This window comes from Procambarus clarkii, chromosome 11, assembly GCF_040958095.1.
Source record: "Procambarus clarkii isolate CNS0578487 chromosome 11, FALCON_Pclarkii_2.0, whole genome shotgun sequence".
Classification (NCBI taxonomy): domain Eukaryota; kingdom Metazoa; phylum Arthropoda; class Malacostraca; order Decapoda; family Cambaridae; genus Procambarus; species Procambarus clarkii.
Window position 1 is genome coordinate 31,187,747 of NC_091160.1, and position 19,091 is coordinate 31,206,837.

Below are 19,091 nucleotides of genomic sequence, written 5' to 3' on the forward strand. Positions count from 1 at the left end.
TGAGGCCTCACTGGTTGGAGGCGCTTGGCTTGCCTGTGAGGCCTCACTGGTTGGAGGCGCTTGGCTTGCCTGTGAGGCCTCACTGGTTGGAGGCGCTTGGCTTGCCTGTGAGGCCTCACTGGTTGGAGGCGCTTGGCTTGCCTGTGAGGCCTCACTGGTTGGAGGCGCTTGGCTTGCCTGTGAGGCCTCACTGGTTGGAGGCGCTTGGCTTGCCTGTGAGGCCTCACTGGTTGGAGGCGCTTGGCTTGCCTGTGAGGCCTCACTGGTTGGAGGCGCTTGGCTTGCCTGTGAGGCCTCACTGGTTGGAGGCGCTTGGCTTGCCTGTGAGGCCTCACTGGTTGGAGGCGCTTGGCTTGCCTGTGAGGCCTCACTGGTTGGAGGCGCTTGGCTTGCCTGTGAGGCCTCACTGGTTGGAGGCGCTTGGCTTGCCTGTGAGGCCTCACTGGTTGGAGGCGCTTGGCTTGCCTGTGAGGCCTCACTGGTTGGAGGCGCTTGGCTTGCCTGTGAGGCCTCACTGGTTGGAGGCGCTTGGCTTGCCTGTGAGGCCTCACTGGTTGGAGGCGCTTGGCTTGCCTGTGAGGCCTCACTGGTTGGAGGCGCTTGGCTTGCCTGTGAGGCCTCACTGGTTGGAGGCGCTTGGCTTGCCTGTGAGGCCTCACTGGTTGGAGGCGCTTGGCTTGCCTGTGAGGCCTCACTGGTTGGAGGCGCTTGGCTTGCCTGTGAGGCCTCACTGGTTGGAGGCGCTTGGCTTGCCTGTGAGGCCTCACTGGTTGGAGGCGCTTGGCTTGCCTGTGAGGCCTCACTGGTTGGAGGCGCTTGGCTTGCCTGTGAGGCCTCACTGGTTGGAGGCGCTTGGCTTGCCTGTGAGGCCTCACTGGTTGGAGGCGCTTGGCTTGCCTGTGAGGCCTCACTGGTTGGAGGCGCTTGGCTTGCCTGTGAGGCCTCACTGGTTGGAGGCGCTTGGCTTGCCTGTGAGGCCTCACTGGTTGGAGGCGCTTGGCTTGCCTGTGAGGCCTCACTGGTTGGAGGCGCTTGGCTTGCCTGTGAGGCCTCACTGGTTGGAGGCGCTTGGCTTGCCTGTGAGGCCTCACTGGTTGGAGGCGCTTGGCTTGCCTGTGAGGCCTCACTGGTTGGAGGCGCTTGGCTTGCCTGTGAGGCCTCACTGGTTGGAGGCGCTTGGCTTGCCTGTGAGGCCTCACTGGTTGGAGGCGCTTGGCTTGCCTGTGAGGCCTCACTGGTTGGAGGCGCTTGGCTTGCCTGTGAGGCCTCACTGGTTGGAGGCGCTTGGCTTGCCTGTGAGGCCTCACTGGTTGGAGGCGCTTGGCTTGCCTGTGAGGCCTCACTGGTTGGAGGCGCTTGGCTTGCCTGTGAGGCCTCACTGGTTGGAGGCGCTTGGCTTGCCTGTGAGGCCTCACTGGTTGGAGGCGCTTGGCTTGCCTGTGAGGCCTCACTGGTTGGAGGCGCTTGGCTTGCCTGTGAGGCCTCACTGGTTGGAGGCGCTTGGCTTGCCTGTGAGGCCTCACTGGTTGGAGGCGCTTGGCTTGCCTGTGAGGCCTCACTGGTTGGAGGCGCTTGGCTTGCCTGTGAGGCCTCACTGGTTGGAGGCGCTTGGCTTGCCTGTGAGGCCTCACTGGTTGGAGGCGCTTGGCTTGCCTGTGAGGCCTCACTGGTTGGAGGCGCTTGGCTTGCCTGTGAGGCCTCACTGGTTGGAGGCGCTTGGCTTGCCTGTGAGGCCTCACTGGTTGGAGGCGCTTGGCTTGATTTTTGCACCATATAAGAATCAAGTGTAGCTTGCCTACACTTGATGCCTACAGCACGCGGGACTTGTGATCCTGGGTTCGATCCCAGGCGCCGGCGAGAAACAATGGGCAGAGTTTCTTTCACCCTATGCCCCTGTTACCTAGCAGTAAAATAGGTACCTGGGTGTTAGTCAGCTGTCACGGGCTGCTTCCTGGGGGTGGAGGCCTGGTCGAGGACCGGGCCGCGGGGACACTAAAGCCCCGAAATCATCTAAAAAGAGCACATAAAAAGAGTGCCTTCTGTGTTCATTAGCCAGTTGTATGATCAGCTCTTTGGTTCGCCTCAGGTACTGATACATGTTTCCAACTTCTGGATGAGCACAATTGGATGAAAAATTTATTAATCCGTCAACATAGGTCACGAGTACACTGTAATTCGTGGTCATTGGTGTTTTGTTCTCCTCATCCTCCTCATCTTCGTCGACCTCACCAGCAACAGACTGGAGAATCTCGTCTTCACTCATCACGCCATATCCTGGGTCATTGGCATCTTTTTCGAGCCAATCAACCACATCCTGGCTTTCTAAGTTTTTGCCGGCATTTCTGAACATTCCATGGATTTCATCTGTAAATCCTTCAAAATCCATTTCTTCATCCTCATTTCTGACTGTAGATGTGAGAAGTTTTTTCCAGGAATTCTTCAAAGTTGATTCCTTTACGTTACTCCACACCTTGGTCCAGTTATAGATGGCTTCCTTGATTGTATAGTTTTTCAAATTCTCGAGTTTTTTTTTAGCCCTGTTATCCACACCGAGTTCAACATCTTCCGGAAGAGGCAAAACCACCAAAACTTCGTTGAGCATCCTTTTGGTGTACAACCTCTTTGTGGCACAGATAACTCCCTGATCCATAGGCTGGATGAGAGAGGTTGTATTAGGAGAAAGTGCCATACACGTTATCTTGCCATCATGTGAAGTTAACGTGTCAATTCTGGGGTGGGCAGGCGCATTATCAAGCAGCAGCAAAGCCCGAACTTTGCTTGGCCTTACTTTGAGTTTCTTAACTTAATAGTCACGAACTTCCCTGCAGAACACATCATGAAACCAGGAAAGAAAGATCTGTGTAAACCATGCATTCTTTGAGTTATAATATTTTACTGGCAGTCTGTCCAAGCAATGTTGCAAGGCTCTTGGTTTCTTTGATTTGCCAACAATTGCACACGTAATTCTGTCTGTGCCGTCGGCATTTGCACACATCATGGCCGACAGCCTGTCCTTGTTAACCTTACAGCCTGGCACACAACCCTCACTCCTCATAGCTAGAGTTTTTTCTGGTAAACTCCTCCAATACAGCCAAGTTTCATCAGCAATTTGATAAGAATATAAATTATTTGCCAAAATGTGTGTTCTTAATTTATGTTTAAATGGTTCTACCCTGCTTGTATCTGCACTCAATTTTTCACCGACAGTTTTCCTCTTCACAATATTGTGCCTACCTTTGAACCTTGCAACCCACTCTTCACTAGCTTGGAAATCCTCTATTCCAAGGCTTGCTGCAAACCTGCTTGCAGCATTTTGTATTTCTGGGCCGAGAATTGTCACATCAGCTATGTGGTGCTGAGCAAACTATTTGTACACAGCCTCGTCCAACTGTACATGCGTAGAATTTTTCAAAGTTTTTCTACCACACCCTCTGCTAGTGCTTGCACCTTCACTCTCACTGATTGAAATGTATTTCAGATATTTCTCTTTTTGGTTCCTTATATCAGAAACAGTATTAGTGCCTATATTTCTTGGCAACATGTGAAGTCGACCGGCCATTTTCACAAAGTTGTATAACACGTAACTTGTCCTTAATTGTTAGGACAACCTTCTTCCTTTTAACACCTCCAGAACGATTGATGCTGTTACCAGACATAATCTTGGCCAAAAATGTTCAAAATTCCTATGAAAATAAAAAAGTTATTTAAAAAATATTTCACTAATGGCGAGGCACTGTGGTATAACATGAGGGATGAGAGCACATGGCTCCCTGACCAGGCCTGGACTGGGTCCAGGCCTGGTCAGGGAGCCATGGAGGCAGGGGCAGGGAGGCACGTTATGTAGGCCGCTAGGAGGAAAAAAATCACAATATTTTTGAAGGCAACTTCAGCCTGTGCAAATTGTTTTTAGGAAACTTGTATAGTATTTTTTATTGCATAATTACTAATATTTCTTTTGTTTTTGGCTATGATGAATTGTTCTAAAATTAATGGTAATTCCTGTACTGTGGTGTATAGGCCGTTCCACATCCCCCTTATCCCCCCAGGTGGTCCCTTCCAACGCTACCCTCTCTCCCGACACGACCCCACCCACCCCACCCCCTCCTACACCATGCGCCTCGAGCCACAGCCGTACGGGATTAATACGGTACGGCCCGCAGCCTGGCTTTCGTATCCGGACAATTCACTGGTTGTCCGGCTGACTGTCTGGATATTGCAACATTAGCAGCAAGTTAACCGGCCCATATTTTTTATCCGGTCAAACGCCTGATTTTCCGACTCCTATGGACATTTTGGCAGGATATTGAGAACTTTATCCGGTCACGATTTTGGCTGTACAAGGGCTTTTTCTGGATATTCGAATCCCGGATAATCGAGTGTCTACAGTACAGTATTAAACAAAATCTTTCCTTGAGAGTTTGTGTGCACAAGTGTCCGGACACTGGGACATTTTATGTACTTCGTCTCTTTAGACAAATGGGCATTTTAATATTTTTCCACAATTTCCACACAGTTATAGCAGTGTTGTTCAGATAATTTCCATTTTTTTTCTTGTTGCCTGTGTCGTATTGATTTGCCAGTAAGGATATGTATAGTACTTGCTGGAGCAACATTTAGGCATTGTATCCTAAAATGCAAAGGTTTGGGTACTAAAACAATATGTTGCAAAGCTGATTATCGCCTTGCTTCCCTCTCTCTGGCCTAATAATGGCTTCTTTGTTGTGTCTCAATTTTGACATAAGGGGGCCCAGGATGGGCTGAAATGTTGTCACTTCTATTTCTTTTTATATGTGTGGGTTTGAATATTTGTAACCAGCCATACTATTATGACTTATTCTCTGCATATTTGGCTCTATATGGGCCAAGACTATGGTATGAACTAAGTTAAGGGGGCATCAGAGGATTATAGATGAAAGTTGTTCAATGTCAACCAATATTAATTTTCTAGTTGTATATGAAAAGTGCTTAAATTGTCCCAAGTTTCAGTACTGCAGCGTAAATAGAAAGGGAGTTTTTTTTTTTTTTTCCTCAACGTTTTTTACACATTTTCAAGTCCACACTTCAGAACACACGTTTCAGATATAATTATTCTGTGACACTTTTCTGACACATTAGCATATAATAAAGGATTTGGGGCTTTAGAATTTCCAAAACATCTTTAGTTTTCCTAATACAAATGTTCAAAGTTCCCCCAAATTTTTTTGCAAATATGGCATGTTTATTGCTATTATAAAATCAATAAATGAACTTATAGAAAAATGAAAGCCCCCCAATGTAGAGACATGCCCTCCGCATATACTGTGTAAGTTTCATGTAAATTGAATAAAATGGGAATCAGTTTTGTAAACGTTTGTGTCAATTGAAAAAAAAACAAATGAATAAAGTCTAAGGTTCTAAAATCTGTGGCTGAGGTTGACATCAATAAATTTTCTCCAAAATTGGCATCCTTACAGATAGGCTTACGTACAGTCAGGTGTGTAAGTTTGCTGCAAATCGCCCGAAAAAAAAAAAATATTAAAAAAGAAAAGAAAAAAATCCTTTTTTTTTTTCCTAATTTTTTTCCAATTAAACTAATTATAATATTTGTTTAATATATGCTATTGTGATAGCAAAGAGTCGTAGCTATGATTTCAGTTGACACTTTTTATTGATAATCGATTTTGATCATTTTTGCATAATTTTCACAACTACTTCAATATTTTTTTTCTCCCTTCCTATTTATGCTACGATGCTGAAACTTGGACCAGATGAAACACTTTTCATATAGAACTTGTCAAAAAAGTTTGATTGAAATCGAACGAGTTTTCATTTTTTCATTTTTGGACCCAGATGCCAACCAGACGCCCCCTTAATAGCCAGCTTAACATAACAAATCTGCAGGATGCCTTCCTTCAGTGACTAGCCTATATTACAATTAAATTTGTCGAGTGATTGTGTTTGCAATTACTGTATGTCATCCAAGTTTTGAGGAGTTTCAACACACTAATAGTGTAGCATGTTTTTAATGAAGATCATGAGGGATAATTGGAATTTAATAGACTATCTTTCCCCCCAAAATCCCCCCACCGCCACCAAATCCCAGTGTAAATCCCCCACCATTCCCGGTGTAAATCCCCCACCATTCCCGACATAAATCCCCCACCATTCCCGGCATAAATCCCTCCACCGTCACCATTCTCGGCGTAAATCCCTCCACCGTCACCATTCCCGGCGTAAATCCCCCCCGTCACAATTCCCGGCGTAAATCCCCCCACCGTCACCATTCCCGGCGTAAATCCCCCCACCATCACCATTCCCGGCGTAAATCCCCCCACCGTCACCATTCCCGGCGTAAATCCCCCCACCGTCACCATTCCCGGCGTAAATCCCCCCACCGTCACCATTCCCGGCGTAAATCCCCCACTGTCACCATTCCCGGCGTAAATCCCCTCACCGTCACCATTCCCGGCGTAAATCCCCTCACCGTCACCATTCTCGGCGTAAATCCCCCCCACCATTCCCGGCGTAAATCCCCCCACCATTCCCGGCGTAAATCCCTCCACCGTCACCATTCCCGGCGTAAATCCCGCACCGTCACCATTCCCGGCGTAAATCCCGCACCGTCACCATTCCCGGCGTAAATCCCGCACCGTCACCATTCCCGGCGTAAATCCCGCTCCGTCACCATTCCCGGCGTAAATCCCCCCACCGTCACCATTCCCGGCGTAAATCCCGGTCCGTCACCATTCCCGGCGTAAATCCCCCACCGTCACCATTCCCGGCGTAAATCCCCCCACCGTCACCATTCCCGGCGTAAATCCCCCCACCGTCACCATTCCCGGCGTAAATCCCCCCACCGTCACCATTCCCGGCGTAAATCCCCCCCACCGTCACCATTCCCGATGTGGAATACATTTATATATAAATAAATAGGCACGCTGAGAGATGACTATCAGCATCAAAGGCCCAAAACTATTCAACACTTCCTCTATTAAGGGGCATAACTGGCCGGCCTGTCAAGAGAGAACTCGATAAACGCCTCCAAAGGATTCCTGATCAACCAGGCTGTGATTCATACATCGGGATGCAAGCAGCCGCGTCCAGCAGTCTAGTTGACCAGACCACCAACCAGGAAGCCTGGTCAGAGACTGGGCCGCTGATCCTAGGAATCACAAGGTAAGGTAACGATAGCGTGTGTGTACATGCAGTAGTCGGTAGGGAACATGAGAGAGCGTGTGTGTGTACATGCAGTAGTCAGCAGGGAACATGAGAGCGTGTGTGTACATGCAGTAGTCAGCAGGGACCATGAGTGTGTGTGTACATGCAGTAGTCAGCAGGGAACATGAGAGAGCGTGTGTGTACATGCAGTAGTCAGCAGGGAACATGAGAGCGTGTGTGTACATGCAGTATAGTCAGTAGGGAACATGAGAGCGTGTGTGTTCATGCAGTATAGTCAGCAGGGAACATGAGAGCGTGTGTGTACATGCAGTATAGTCAGCAGGGAACATGAGAGCGTGTGTGTACATGCAGTATAGTCAGCAGGGAACATGAGAGCGTGTGTACATACAGTATAGTCAGCAGGGAACATGAGAGCGTGTGTGTACATGCAGTATAGTCAGCAGGGAACATGAGAGCGTGTGTACATACAGTATAGTCAGCAGGGAACATGAGAGCGTGTGTGTACATGCAGTATAGTCAGCAGGGAACATGAGAGCGTGTGTGTACATACAGTATAGTCAGCAGGGAACATGAGAGCGTGTGTGTACATGCAGTAGTCAGTAGGGAACATGAGAGCGTGTGTGTACATGCAGTATAGTCAGCAGGGAACATGAGAGCGTGTGTGTACATGCAGTATAGTCAGCAGGGAACATGAGAGCGTGTACACATGCAGTATAGTCAGCAGGGAACATGAGAGCGTGTGTGTACATGCAGTAGTCAGTAGGGAAGATAAGCGAGAGGGGTTACCTTGGCGGGGAGCTGCCTCTCTCACTGTCTCAGTTGACATACAGGTGTGAGTGTGGCTGGGAGGGGCTGTGTTGCCTCTTGCACCGCGCGTCTCTCCACGCTCGGAACCAAGTGTGTAAATAATGTGATGACAAAGGTGTAACAGTCCTCTTTAATGCTTGGCATTACATCAGTGTCGTGTACAACATCTGTCGAGTGCAATCTGGAAGAGTACATGTGGTAATGGTTGCAATTGGCACTTTTTTTGGCGTTATGATTTCAGCGTTCATAAGAGGCTGAAGTATAGCGGGTCTCGAGTTATGAATGTGAAGGCGAGTTAGGCTAGGCTTCCGAGGGGGTGGTAGGGAGGGGTGGGTGTTTCAGTTAGGTGACGTCACGCCAGGTTTCCCAGAAGGGGTGTTTCAGTTAGGTGACGTCACGCCAGGTTTCCCAGAAGGGGTGTTTCAGTTAGGTAACGTCACGCCAGGTTTCCCAGAAGGGGTGTTTCAGTTAGGTGACGTCACGCCAGGTTTCCCAGAAGGGGTGTTTCAGTTAGGTGACGTCACGCCAGGTTTCCCAGAAGGGGTGTTTCAGTTAGGTAACGTCACGCCAGGTTTCCCAGAAGGGGTGTTTCAGTTAGGTAACGTCACGCCAGGTTTCCCAGAAGGGGTGTTTCAGTTAGGTGACGTCACGCCAGGTTTCCCAGAAGGGGTGTTTCAGTTAGGTGACGTCACGCCAGGTTTCCCAGAAGGGGTGTTTCAGTTAGGTAACGTCACGCCAGGTTTCCCAGAAGGGGTGTTTCAGTTAGGTAACGTCACGCCAGGTTTCCTAGAAGGGGTGTTTCAGTTAGGTGACGTCACTTTAGGTTTCCAGGGAGGGAGGGGGGGGGGGGTGTTCAATGAGGTGACGTCATGGACTGGAATAACCCATGGCCACGATCTTGAGGCTGTGAACAAAAAACTTCCTCTGTACTGTTTAAGTCGCATTGTCCCCCACACAACTTGGCCGAGCTGCTTTTGGTAGAATGATCCGAGTTTCATGTTGATGTAAAATAAATTTGTATCTCGATTCCCTTAAACCAGTGTCACATGATTAAGTGACTGCACCAGATCTCCTTCCTTGTAAATGATGAACTTGTGTGGCCTGTTCCCGTCATTTGGACTATATATACAGTTGGTAAAGCGACAGCTTCGACCACCGCTCCCGTGCCAGGTAAGTCCACTACGGGCTCACCATAGCCCGTGCTACATGGAACTTATTCCGAGTAGCTGAATCTATAACAACAATAACAGCGACAGCTTCGCTGCTTGTAGACTTGATGTTCGATTCCCAGATGGCAAAGTGGTTGTAATGGGCACTTTACGAAAACTTGAAGGTTAATAGTTTACACACACACACACACACACACACACACACACACACACACACACACACACACACACACACACACACACACACACACACACACACACACACACACACACACGCACACACGCACAGGGGTCTGGTAGCTGAGTGGACAGTGCGCGGGACTCGTAATCATGCTGCCCGGGTTCGATTCCCGGCCCCGGCAGAGACAAATGGGCAGAGTTTCTTTCACCCTGATGCTCCTGTTACCTAGCAGTAAATAAGTACCTAGGAGTTACAGCTGTTACAGGCTGCTTTCTGTGTGTGTGTGGAGGGGGGGGGGCAAAAAATTAGTAGTTAGTAACAGTTGATTGACAGTTGAGAGGCGGGCCGAAAGAGCAGAGCTCAACCCCCGCAAGCACAACTAGGTGAATACACAGTGGGGCCTGACAGCTGAGTGAACAGCGCTCTGGATTCGTGGTCCTAAGAGTCCGGGTTCGATTCCTGGGGGAATCGAACCCTGGACCACAGGATTACGTGTCTAGCGTGCTGTCCACTCAGCCACCGCCCCCTCCCCCGCCGAGTGTGTGTGTGTATGTAATATTATTTTTTAAAATATATAAATTTTAGAGCTGGGAGGACGGGACACCACAAGCATAGCTCTCATCCTGTAACTACACTTGGGTAATTACAGGTAATTACTGTACAAGTAATTAAGCGCGTGCTCACGCTCGTACAAAACAAGGCTGGGACGCCGGCCTTGTAAGCTAGGCATACCTGTAGCCATTATTGGGGAAATTTCGCGGGAAATTATCAAAGGAGATGATTGTGTGTGTGTCTGAGGGTAATGGACTTTTTTTTTTTTATTATTTTCTGCCACAGACGTGGCCACACATTTATAATGCTAACCAGCATATATACATTTTCTTCTGTCCTCCTTGGACAGGATGAGAGCTAGATTTGTCATTCAGTTCAGGGGTTGATTGTTCAATAAATCCCTGAAGATGATTGTAGTGCTTTTAAAATGCTAGGCTAAGCTACATACGTAAATACATAGATACACAGATTTGTGTGTGCTACATAAAGTGTTCGATGTGTCTTTTTACATAGTGTCATTAATGTGCAGGAAAGGGAGCGGATGCGCATATGCCTGCCTTTGGCGCGTTTTACAGTAAGGAGGCAGGCAGCTAGTTGAAGTTGTGTTGCGCGAAAAGTGTGTGTGTGTGTGTGTGTGTGTGTGTGTGTGTGTGTGTGTGTGTGTGTGTGTGTGTGTGTGTGTGTGTGTGTGTGTGTGTGAGAGAGAGTGGGGGTGAGAGAGCGGGTGAAAGAGTGGGTGAAAGAGTGGGTGTGAGAGTGTGCGCGCGCGCGCGCGATCGCCTAATTGTACTCACCTAGTAGTGCTTGCGGGGGTTGAGCACTGGCTCTTTGGTCCCGCCTCTCAACCGTCAATCAACTGGTGTACAGGTTCCTGAGCCTATTGGCTCTATCATATCTACACTGAAACTGGGTATGGAGTCAGCCTCCACCACATCACTTCCTAATGCATTCCATTTGTCAACCACTCTGACACTAAAAAAGTTCTTTCTAATATCTCTGTGGCTCATTTGGGCACTCAGTTTCCACCTGTGTCCCCTTGTTCGCGTCCCACCAGTGTTAAATAGCCTGTTTTTATCTACCCTATCAATGTGTGTGCGTGCGTGCGTGTGCGTGTGTGTGAGGAGCAGGTTGAGTAATGGCGTGAGCTGCAAGGTTACTGGAAACGGGGGTGGTGTTGACTGGCCATCTGGGGCGGCCTGGATGTGCTCCACTGGCTGGCTGACTTTGGTTATCTGCTTGTGTTTGCATTGAAATGTTGTTTGAGGTATAAATACACTCAAACGGACGAGATAGCTAAAGCTATTCTCGCCTCGGTCAGTACGTGTTCATTATATATATATATATATATATATATATATAATATTATATATATATAATATATATAAATTATATATAATATATAATATATATAATGGGTTTATTTGGCTCTGGCATATTTGCTGTGGTTCTCTATAGTTACTAGATGTGGTTGGCTGGTACTTATTAGATTGTTGTTGTCTGGTTATTAGGCTAGTAATGGTTGTCTGGTTATTAGGCCTTATAACAAGCCCATAAATTCTATGTGGAGATGTTGCTACTAGTATCATGTACCTGGTTACTAGGCTTAGTGTGGTTGGCTGATTACTGGGTTGTTGTTACTAGTCTAATTGTGGGTTAGCTAATCACTAGGCTAGTTATGGTTGTTTGGTTGATTACTAGGCTAGTTGTGGTTGTCTGGTTGATTACCAGGCTAGTTGTGGTTGATTACTAGACTAGTTGTGGTTGGTTGATTACTAGGCTAGTTGTGGTTGTTTGGTTGATGACTAGGCTAGTTGTGGTTGTCTGGTTGATGACTAGGCTAGTTGTGGTTGTCTGGTTGATGACTAGGCTAGTTGTGGTTGTCTGGTTGATGACTAGGCTAGTTGTGGTTGTCTGGTTGATTACCAGGCTAGTTGTGGTTGTCTGGTTGATGACTAGGCTAGTTGTGGTTGTCTGGTTGATGACCAGGCTAGTTGTGGTTGTCTGGTTGATGACTAGGCTAGTTGTGGTTGTCTGGTTGATGACTAGGCTAGTTGTGGTTGTCTGGTAGATTACCAGGCTAGTTGTGGTTGTCTGGTTGATGACTAGGCTAGTTGTGGTTGTCTGGTTGATTACCAGGCTAGTTGTGGTTGTCTGGTTGATGACTAGGCTAGTTGTGGTTGTCTGGTTGATGACGAGGCTAGTTGTGGTTGTCTGGTAGATTACCAGGCTAGTTGTGGTTGTCTGGTTGATGACTAGGCTAGTTGTGGTTGTCTGGTTGATGGCTCGGCCAGTGGCGGCCGTCTGGTTGATGGCTCGGCCAGTGGCGGCCGTCTGGTTGATGGCTCGGCCAGTGGCGGCCGTCTGGTTGATGGCTCGGCCAGTGGCGGCCGTCTGGTTGATGGCTCGGCCAGTGGCGGCCGTCTGGTTGATGGCTCGGCCAGTGGCGGCCGTCTGGTTGATGGCTCGGCCAGTGGCGGCCGTCTGGTTGATGGCTCGGCCAGTGGCGGCCGTCTGGTTGATGGCTCGGCCAGTGGCGGCCGTCTGGTTGATGGCTCGGCCAGTGGCGGCCGTCTGGTTGATGGCTCGGCCAGTGGCGGCCGTCTGGTTGATGGCTCGGCCAGTGGCGGCCGTCTGGTTGATGGCTCGGCCAGTGGCGGCCGTCTGGTTGATGGCTCGGCCAGTGGCGGCCGTCTGGTTGATGGCTCGGCCAGTGGCGGCCGTCTGGTTGATGGCTCGGCCAGTGGCGGCCGTCTGGTTGATGGCTCGGCCAGTGGCGGCCGTCTGGTTGATGGCTCGGCCAGGGGCGGCCGTCTGGTTGATGGCTCGGCCAGGGGCGGCCGTCTGGTTGATGGCTCGGCCAGGGGCGGCCGTCTGGTTGATGGCTCGGCCAGGGGCGGCCGTCTGGTTGATGGCTCGGCCAGGGGCGGCCGTCTGGTTGATGGCTCGGCCAGGGGCGGCCGTCTGGTTACTGCACTAGTTGGGGTTGTGAGGGTGATTATAGGTGTGTTGTTACAATGCTTGTTGTCATTACTAGGTTGCTTAGGAGGGGAGGAGTTGTTTGGCTGGTTACTATGCTAGTTGTGGTTGGCTGGTTACTATGCTAGTTGTGGTTGGCTGGTTACTAGGCTAGTTGTGGTTGGCTGGTTACTAGGCTAGTTGTGGTTGGCTGGTTACTAGGCTAGTTGTGGTTGGCTGGTTACTAGGCTAGTTGTGGTTGGCTGGTTACTAGGCTAGTTGTGGTTGGCTGGTTACTAGGCTAGTTGTGGTTGGCTGGTTACTAGGCTAGTTATCATCAGGCTGGTTACTAGTTATGGTCGTTTGGTCTTCAAGTTTTTGAAACCCATGATGTATCTGGAAAAAGATTCGAAACATGAGTCACCTAAAGGAATGCTTTGTAAAAGCACATTTTGTTACACGTTTTCATTTCCAATTTTATGGAGTGTTTTGACCACGTAGTGGTATTTGGCTATGCTGTGTTTGAGTTGCTAATAAATCACAGGAAAAAAGTTATTTTAATACAGTTTTTAGTTTTTTTTATCAATAACAGTAAAAAATTATTAATTTTGTTGGGACAGGCAACCTGTGTATATGTATACATTAGGTCCAGCTGCTGACTCTGCCCGAGGATGTAAGTTTACAAATTTCTGGGTACTAATTTACTGCTAGATGAACAGAGGTGTTAGTTGATAGGAATCGTGCCCAACCATTTCTGCCCTGCCTGGGATTTCTGATTGAGAGTCAATAACGAACCCAGCTGTACCTCTGTGTATAGGTTTTGTGGGTTGTCTAGCATTGCATATTTGCATCCGGTTTGGAAAAGATAAGTACGAATATTGTACATATTATATATAGTGATATTAATATAATATAAGGCTATGCTTTGCAGCCCATCTGTGTCCAGATCCTAATTAAAATTCAGTGGTACCTCAGCTTACGAATTTAATCTGTTCCCAGAGACGGTTCGTAACCCAAAAACTCGTAAACCGAAGGGAATCTTTCCATAAGAAATAATGTAAATTGAATTAATCCATTCCACACTCCCAAAAATATTTACTTCAAAGCAAATTTTATACCTAATTTACCCAAATCTTTAGTACTAAAGTATGTACAAGTTATTGCTTACCTTTATTGGTGACTCTTGTTGGCGTATGGAAGGCGGTGAGGAGGGGGAGAAGGAGAAGAGGTGTTAGTGTTTGGAAGGGAAGTCCCCCTTCCATTATAACATCAGGCAGTGATGACTTCTCTGGGGCCAGAGAAGTCATCACTGCTTACCAGCTTATCACTGTACGGCCAGAGTACATCACTGTACTCTCTCTCCCACGTTTTGCAGGAGTTACACTAGGACTTGGTTGTGGCTTGCTGCATGCTTGTCTTACTAAGAATCTGTCTAAAGACACTTGTTTTCCCCTACATTTTAACACTTGTCTGTAGCGAGACATCTCATTGTCATTTAAAAGGTCAATGCAAGGGCTTGCTACAGCTTTATCTGGGTGAGTTTTTTTTAACAAAACTTTGCAGTTCTTCCCATACTTCTACATTTTCTTAGGTTGAACCTTACCATCGACTTTCTTGGGACCCATGGCGAGATATACAATACAGTACAGTAATTACTTTTATGTTCAAATACTGTACCCAAAAATCACTGAAAATAAATAAATAAATAAATAAAGGTTGAAACAATTTAAAAAATGGACAAATGCCATAAAGGTTTGTTCAGTGTTTGATGGGTAGGCTGCTCCATTATAACAATCTTTGTTTCAAATGTGTTCCATTTGTTTTGTATTTTTCATTTACGGCTCAATAATGGAGCAGCCTACTCGACAAACACTGAACGAACCTTTATGGCATTTGTCCATTTTTCAAATTGTTTCAATTGTTTTTTTTTTTATTTTTCGTTTTTTTTTTTATTTAAGAAACATGGAACAGCCTACCTGTAGACCACCGAATAAACCTTTTTGACATTTGTTCTGGTTTTCAAAATTCTTAATTTTTTTATTTTCGTATTTTTTTTTTTATTTAAAAAACATGGAGCAGCCTACCTGCCGACCACTGAACGAACCTTTTGCTATAAGACAAATGAAAAATAAATATTGAACAAATTTGAAGAAAGAAAAATGTCATTAAGGTTTGTGCAGTGTTTGTCGGGTAGGCTGCTCCATTATTGAGACATAAATGACAAATACAAAACATATGGAACAAATTTGAAACAAAGAAAGATTGTTATAATGGAGCAGCCTACCTGCCAAAAACCGAAAGAACCTTTTTGACATTTGTTGTATTTTAGAAATTTCATTTCTTTTTTCCTACAAAAATGTTAATGCTCTGCAACATCTCAGCAGGCACCCGTTTATATCCCAGCATCATTAGCACCTTTAAACAAGAACAACATAAGTTATTTGCATTGACGGAAGCATCCGAGAATGTGCAAGAAGCAGCGCGACCCCATCATGTGGTGTCGTCATTATTCAAACGAGGGTTTGCCATACAAGACGAATTGTCGCCGATTGGGCTGGTTGTTACTCGATATGTTCTCCATTTGAGGCGTTCGTTATTCGAGGTACCACTGTACAGTACTTGTGAAATTTCCATGCAAATGTGCAGTATGTCTTGTAGTTGAAGACCGGTACTAGATTTCTGGAACGTTTTGTGACGATGCTCTGTATGTCACTATTTTGTGTGATATCTATGCCAGTATTGCATCTATAATGTAATTTTATAGAACAATATGACCTCTTTCACTTCATAATACATATAAATATTTTTTTAGTTCACCAAAAACATCAATAACTTTCTCAAGTCTCCAGAGGCTAGCATCTCTACCCCTACTGTATTATGAAAGTTATTTACTTAAATTGTGTATCTTATAATATATTTATTCTGTTCTATGATAAACTTAGGTTACCCTGCTTCATAAATGCAATGCATATCTGTTTTAATTTGGCCTACAGTTGGCTGTTGTACTTAGTCATGGTGTGTTGCAGGTGATGTGAGAATGACACGGAGCGGAGGGGCAGCGGTTGCCCCACGACCGCTCAACACTGTACAGTTCGAGCATCCATCGCACACAGGAACCTTGTTGTTTGGCCTTAATACTTTACGTTCCAAGGGCTTATTGCTCGATGTGACACTCATTGCTGGTGGCGAGGCTTTTCAGGTAAGTGCCCAAGGACGGAAGTTATTACTATTTTTAATTGTTGTAATGCCTACAGATTGCCTACAGATTCAAAATAGAGAACCGTGTTGAATATTGTTGTGTGCAAATGCAAAGTAGACCAAGTTTCTTGCTTTTGAGCCAATGTAATACATATTTTGTTTCATTGGAGAGAGAATTCTAGTGGATATTTGTACCGAACTTTAAAATGGTTTTATTATATTGTTTATAAAATAGAGATGATGATTATGTTTTGGAAATAATGTATACATAGTAGTAATGAAAGTATCTTATATTAGAGACAGAACTTCTAGAATAAAAATGGTTCTTCATTAGTAGAGATGGCAACTACCTGCATGTAAATATTGTACAGTACTTTAAATAAAGAACTGTGGAAAAAGTTTGAAAATTTGTATTGTAAATACAGTATAATGGGAAGCTGTTAGCTAATGGAAAGGAGCATGGGAATGTTGCAGAGACTGGCAGCAAGGCTGTTAGGAATGTTAGGGATAAGCTTGGGAAACTGATAGACCTAACTGGTGTATATTATATAAGTTCAAGTAAGTCTATTGAGGTAATAAAATATACAATACCTCAAAAGGATAGAGTACTTTAGGCCATTTCTACCCTTGTCTATTTAAGGTCCCTCAAAGGGCTCACAAATCCATACAGTACACAAATATTAATCTTATTTTACATTTAAACTTTCCAATAGTAATCACATGGTTAGTAATCACATGGCTATGATTACTTACTGGTTAGACTGCACTTGTCATTTCTTGTTTTGGAAAAAGCAGACTAAACAGAATGAAGCCATGAGAATAATTTTGGAGATGCCCAATGATTTAAAAATGAGGATGGAATTGAACTTAGAGTATTGGGGATAGACTTTCAGAGATGAATGTAGTTTTGGCAATTAGGTTAATGAGAGGCAGAGGATCTGATGAATTAATCCACTCGCTTCAAAAGGTGGGTAGAAATGAACAATGCATGTTGAAGTATAATAAGAGGGCGTATATGAGATCCTAATGATCTAATGTTACAAAAGTATGATGTCTTTCAAAAGTTTATTGCATTTCCAAAAACAATTAGCACCACCATGGGAGGAATGTATCATAGATGTTGTAATTATTCCCTCTATTTTCTTCTATGACAAGTTTTCAGACATTTAATTTTGCCGCTGTCTGAGTATTCACTGAGAAGCAATAATGCCTTGGACACAGACTCCCAACATTTTAACACTGCTTCTTGCTCAACACTTGTGCACCCACTGCAGTCCAAGGTAGTTTGATTGTAGTTGTTAATTACCTTACCTTCATGGTAATTAACATCTTAATTAACATAGGTAATTAATATTACCTTAATGGTAATTAATGTTAACTGTCTTCAACTTTCCTTTGTGTAAGCCATTTCCTCTTAGCATTTGTTTCAAAATTTTGCACCACATAGGGTTGAACACTGCCATCATTAGTGGATTGTTCATTTTCCCGAGACTCTTCCATCAGTGATACTCCATCCTCTTCCTTACTGTCTTCCCCCTCCACTTCATTCTCCACTAAACTCCCCACTACACTTTACACCTCATCTGTTTGCCATATCTAATTTTTTGAGAGCTTCAACCCTCTTATCCATCTTACTAAGGTATTTCAAGATCTGTGTACCAACCTCAGAATTCACAATACTGCCCTGCACCTCCTCACCACAAGGGTACACTTTTTCTACCTTGTTTCCTACTACCACTAGGCTAGTCTTAATCATTGCTGTTCCTTTCTCCCAGACATTGTACAAGAGTACAAGAATGTAACAGCTCTTGTATATATAAATACCAAAAAACAAAAACTAAAAAAAAAAAAAAAATGGTCACTGACTATTGTTGTCTCTCCACGGTTTCTTTCTTGTTCCTGCTGTACAGGCTTGCCTTCCTTCGGGGCTTCCTTTACCCTACTTGTAAATACTGGGTTAGAATCTCGCATATGGCTTCAAGGAATCCACCAGCATTGTGGATTCCTCGACAATTGCAGCAAGAACTCAAGAATTTTTCTCCTTTTCAATGATGACTACACTCTAATGAGGCATGCTTTTTACCACAGTACCAACATCTGGGGTCACACTGGCATTTCCAAGCCAAATGTTTCCAATGAGAACACTTTATGCATAGTGTGGGCTCCTCAATATATTTTGCCACTTTTCTGTATCCAAGTCCTTGCACAAAAAGTCTTTCTGGAGCCTCACCCTTTAACAAGGCAACAATCTGTCTTTGATTTTCACTATGTACAATGTTCTTCTTAGCTCACACAACACTTTCATTGTTGAGATGAAGAAATTCAGGATCCAAGTACTGTATATAGGGTACTTAAAACAATAACCTTAGTGTAAATTATTCCTTACTTCAGGAGTAACCAAAACAGTATTCTTAAATTCGTTAGGTATTCCACTGCCTCTTCTGTTTTTAGCCTATTTCTATAAAACATAGGCTAAAGTGGAGAGAATGCAGTTATTTGAAAATCTGATGCATGAAAATTATAAAAGAGTAAGGATGTGATCATGACAGCTGTGAAATGAGTGTAAGATAGAATACAATAAGAAGAGGACCTGTACACAAAGGACAACTTGTTGAATTCAGATGCACGTTCATGGCCTTGAAGCAAGTACTGTAAGCAACTCGACTCGGACCACATGTGACTGATGGCAAGAAAATAGAAACTTGTGTTAGTGGAATGGGGTGGGTATTGATACCAGGCAACAACTAGGGACACAGAAGTGCACCCATAGGAAGTAAAAGTGGTTTCCAACTTGTATCAGGATGAGAGATATAAGTGAACATGTCTTATGGAGCAACAAACCCTTGAATCTATAAATTAAACCCTAAAGAAGGTCAAAGGGTAACCACAAACCCTTCTCCAGCAATCCCCAAGACCCTGTGACCGTCATCCTCCCAGAGAAGGAAGGACCAAGTTGGGAACCACCATCCTCTTTGGAACCTGGTGCCTCAATAGAGGAAACAGACAGGAAACCAAACAGGAAGAGTAAGGCATCCTTGCTAACCTCCAACCCATTCTCTGAGGGAACAGTC

General features: G+C 45.4%; 3 protein-coding genes across 13 annotated transcripts in view; 1 reads left to right on the plus strand and 2 right to left on the minus strand.

The window, feature by feature from the left end:
• Positions 1-8,082, minus strand: part of LOC123758378 (uncharacterized) — a 35,112-nt gene extending 27,030 nt beyond the window's left edge. Inside the window, exon 1 of one of the 3 annotated variants that reach the window (XR_006772880.2) lies at positions 7,945-8,082. Coding sequence is in view for 1 of the 3 variants with exons in the window: in XM_045742704.2 (XP_045598660.2) it covers positions 7,945-7,984 (40 nt within the window). In the remaining 2 variants the exon portion in view is untranslated. The remainder of the gene's footprint in view (positions 1-7,944) is intronic. The other 2 variants (XM_045742708.2, XM_045742704.2) reach the window with 2 other exon arrangements.
• The window catches only part of LOC123758379 (kelch-like protein 26), a 42,461-nt gene that overhangs the window by 1,342 nt on the left and 22,028 nt on the right, over positions 1-19,091 (plus strand). Inside the window, exons 1-3 of one of the 9 annotated variants that reach the window (XM_045742715.2) lie at positions 8,006-8,055; positions 15,204-15,424; positions 15,849-16,021. In XM_045742715.2, coding sequence (XP_045598671.1) covers positions 15,860-16,021 — 162 coding nt within the window. In that variant the 5' untranslated portion in view covers positions 8,006-8,055; positions 15,204-15,424; positions 15,849-15,859. Of the gene's footprint in view, positions 1-6,975; positions 7,156-7,928; positions 8,164-15,203; positions 15,425-15,848; positions 16,022-19,091 lie in introns of those variants that run through there. The other 8 variants (XM_045742713.2, XM_045742711.2, XM_045742718.2 and 5 more) reach the window with 8 other exon arrangements.
• On the minus strand, positions 11,614-13,660 carry LOC138363645 (uncharacterized). Its single transcript, XM_069323016.1, has 2 exons — positions 13,628-13,660; positions 11,614-12,840 (listed from the first exon to the last, which is right to left on the minus strand). Exons 1-2 carry the CDS (start codon positions 13,658-13,660, stop codon positions 11,614-11,616), a joined length of 1,260 nt encoding a protein of 419 aa, XP_069179117.1.

Coding starts and splice junctions, on each gene's coding strand:
- LOC138363645 (XM_069323016.1), bottom strand. CDS start 13,660: ATGCTAGACAACCCACAAAACCTATACACAGAG. Junction 12,841..13,627: donor CACAAAACCTATACACAGAG/GTACAGCTGGGT, acceptor AACCCCAACTAG/TGCAGTAACCAGACGGCCGC.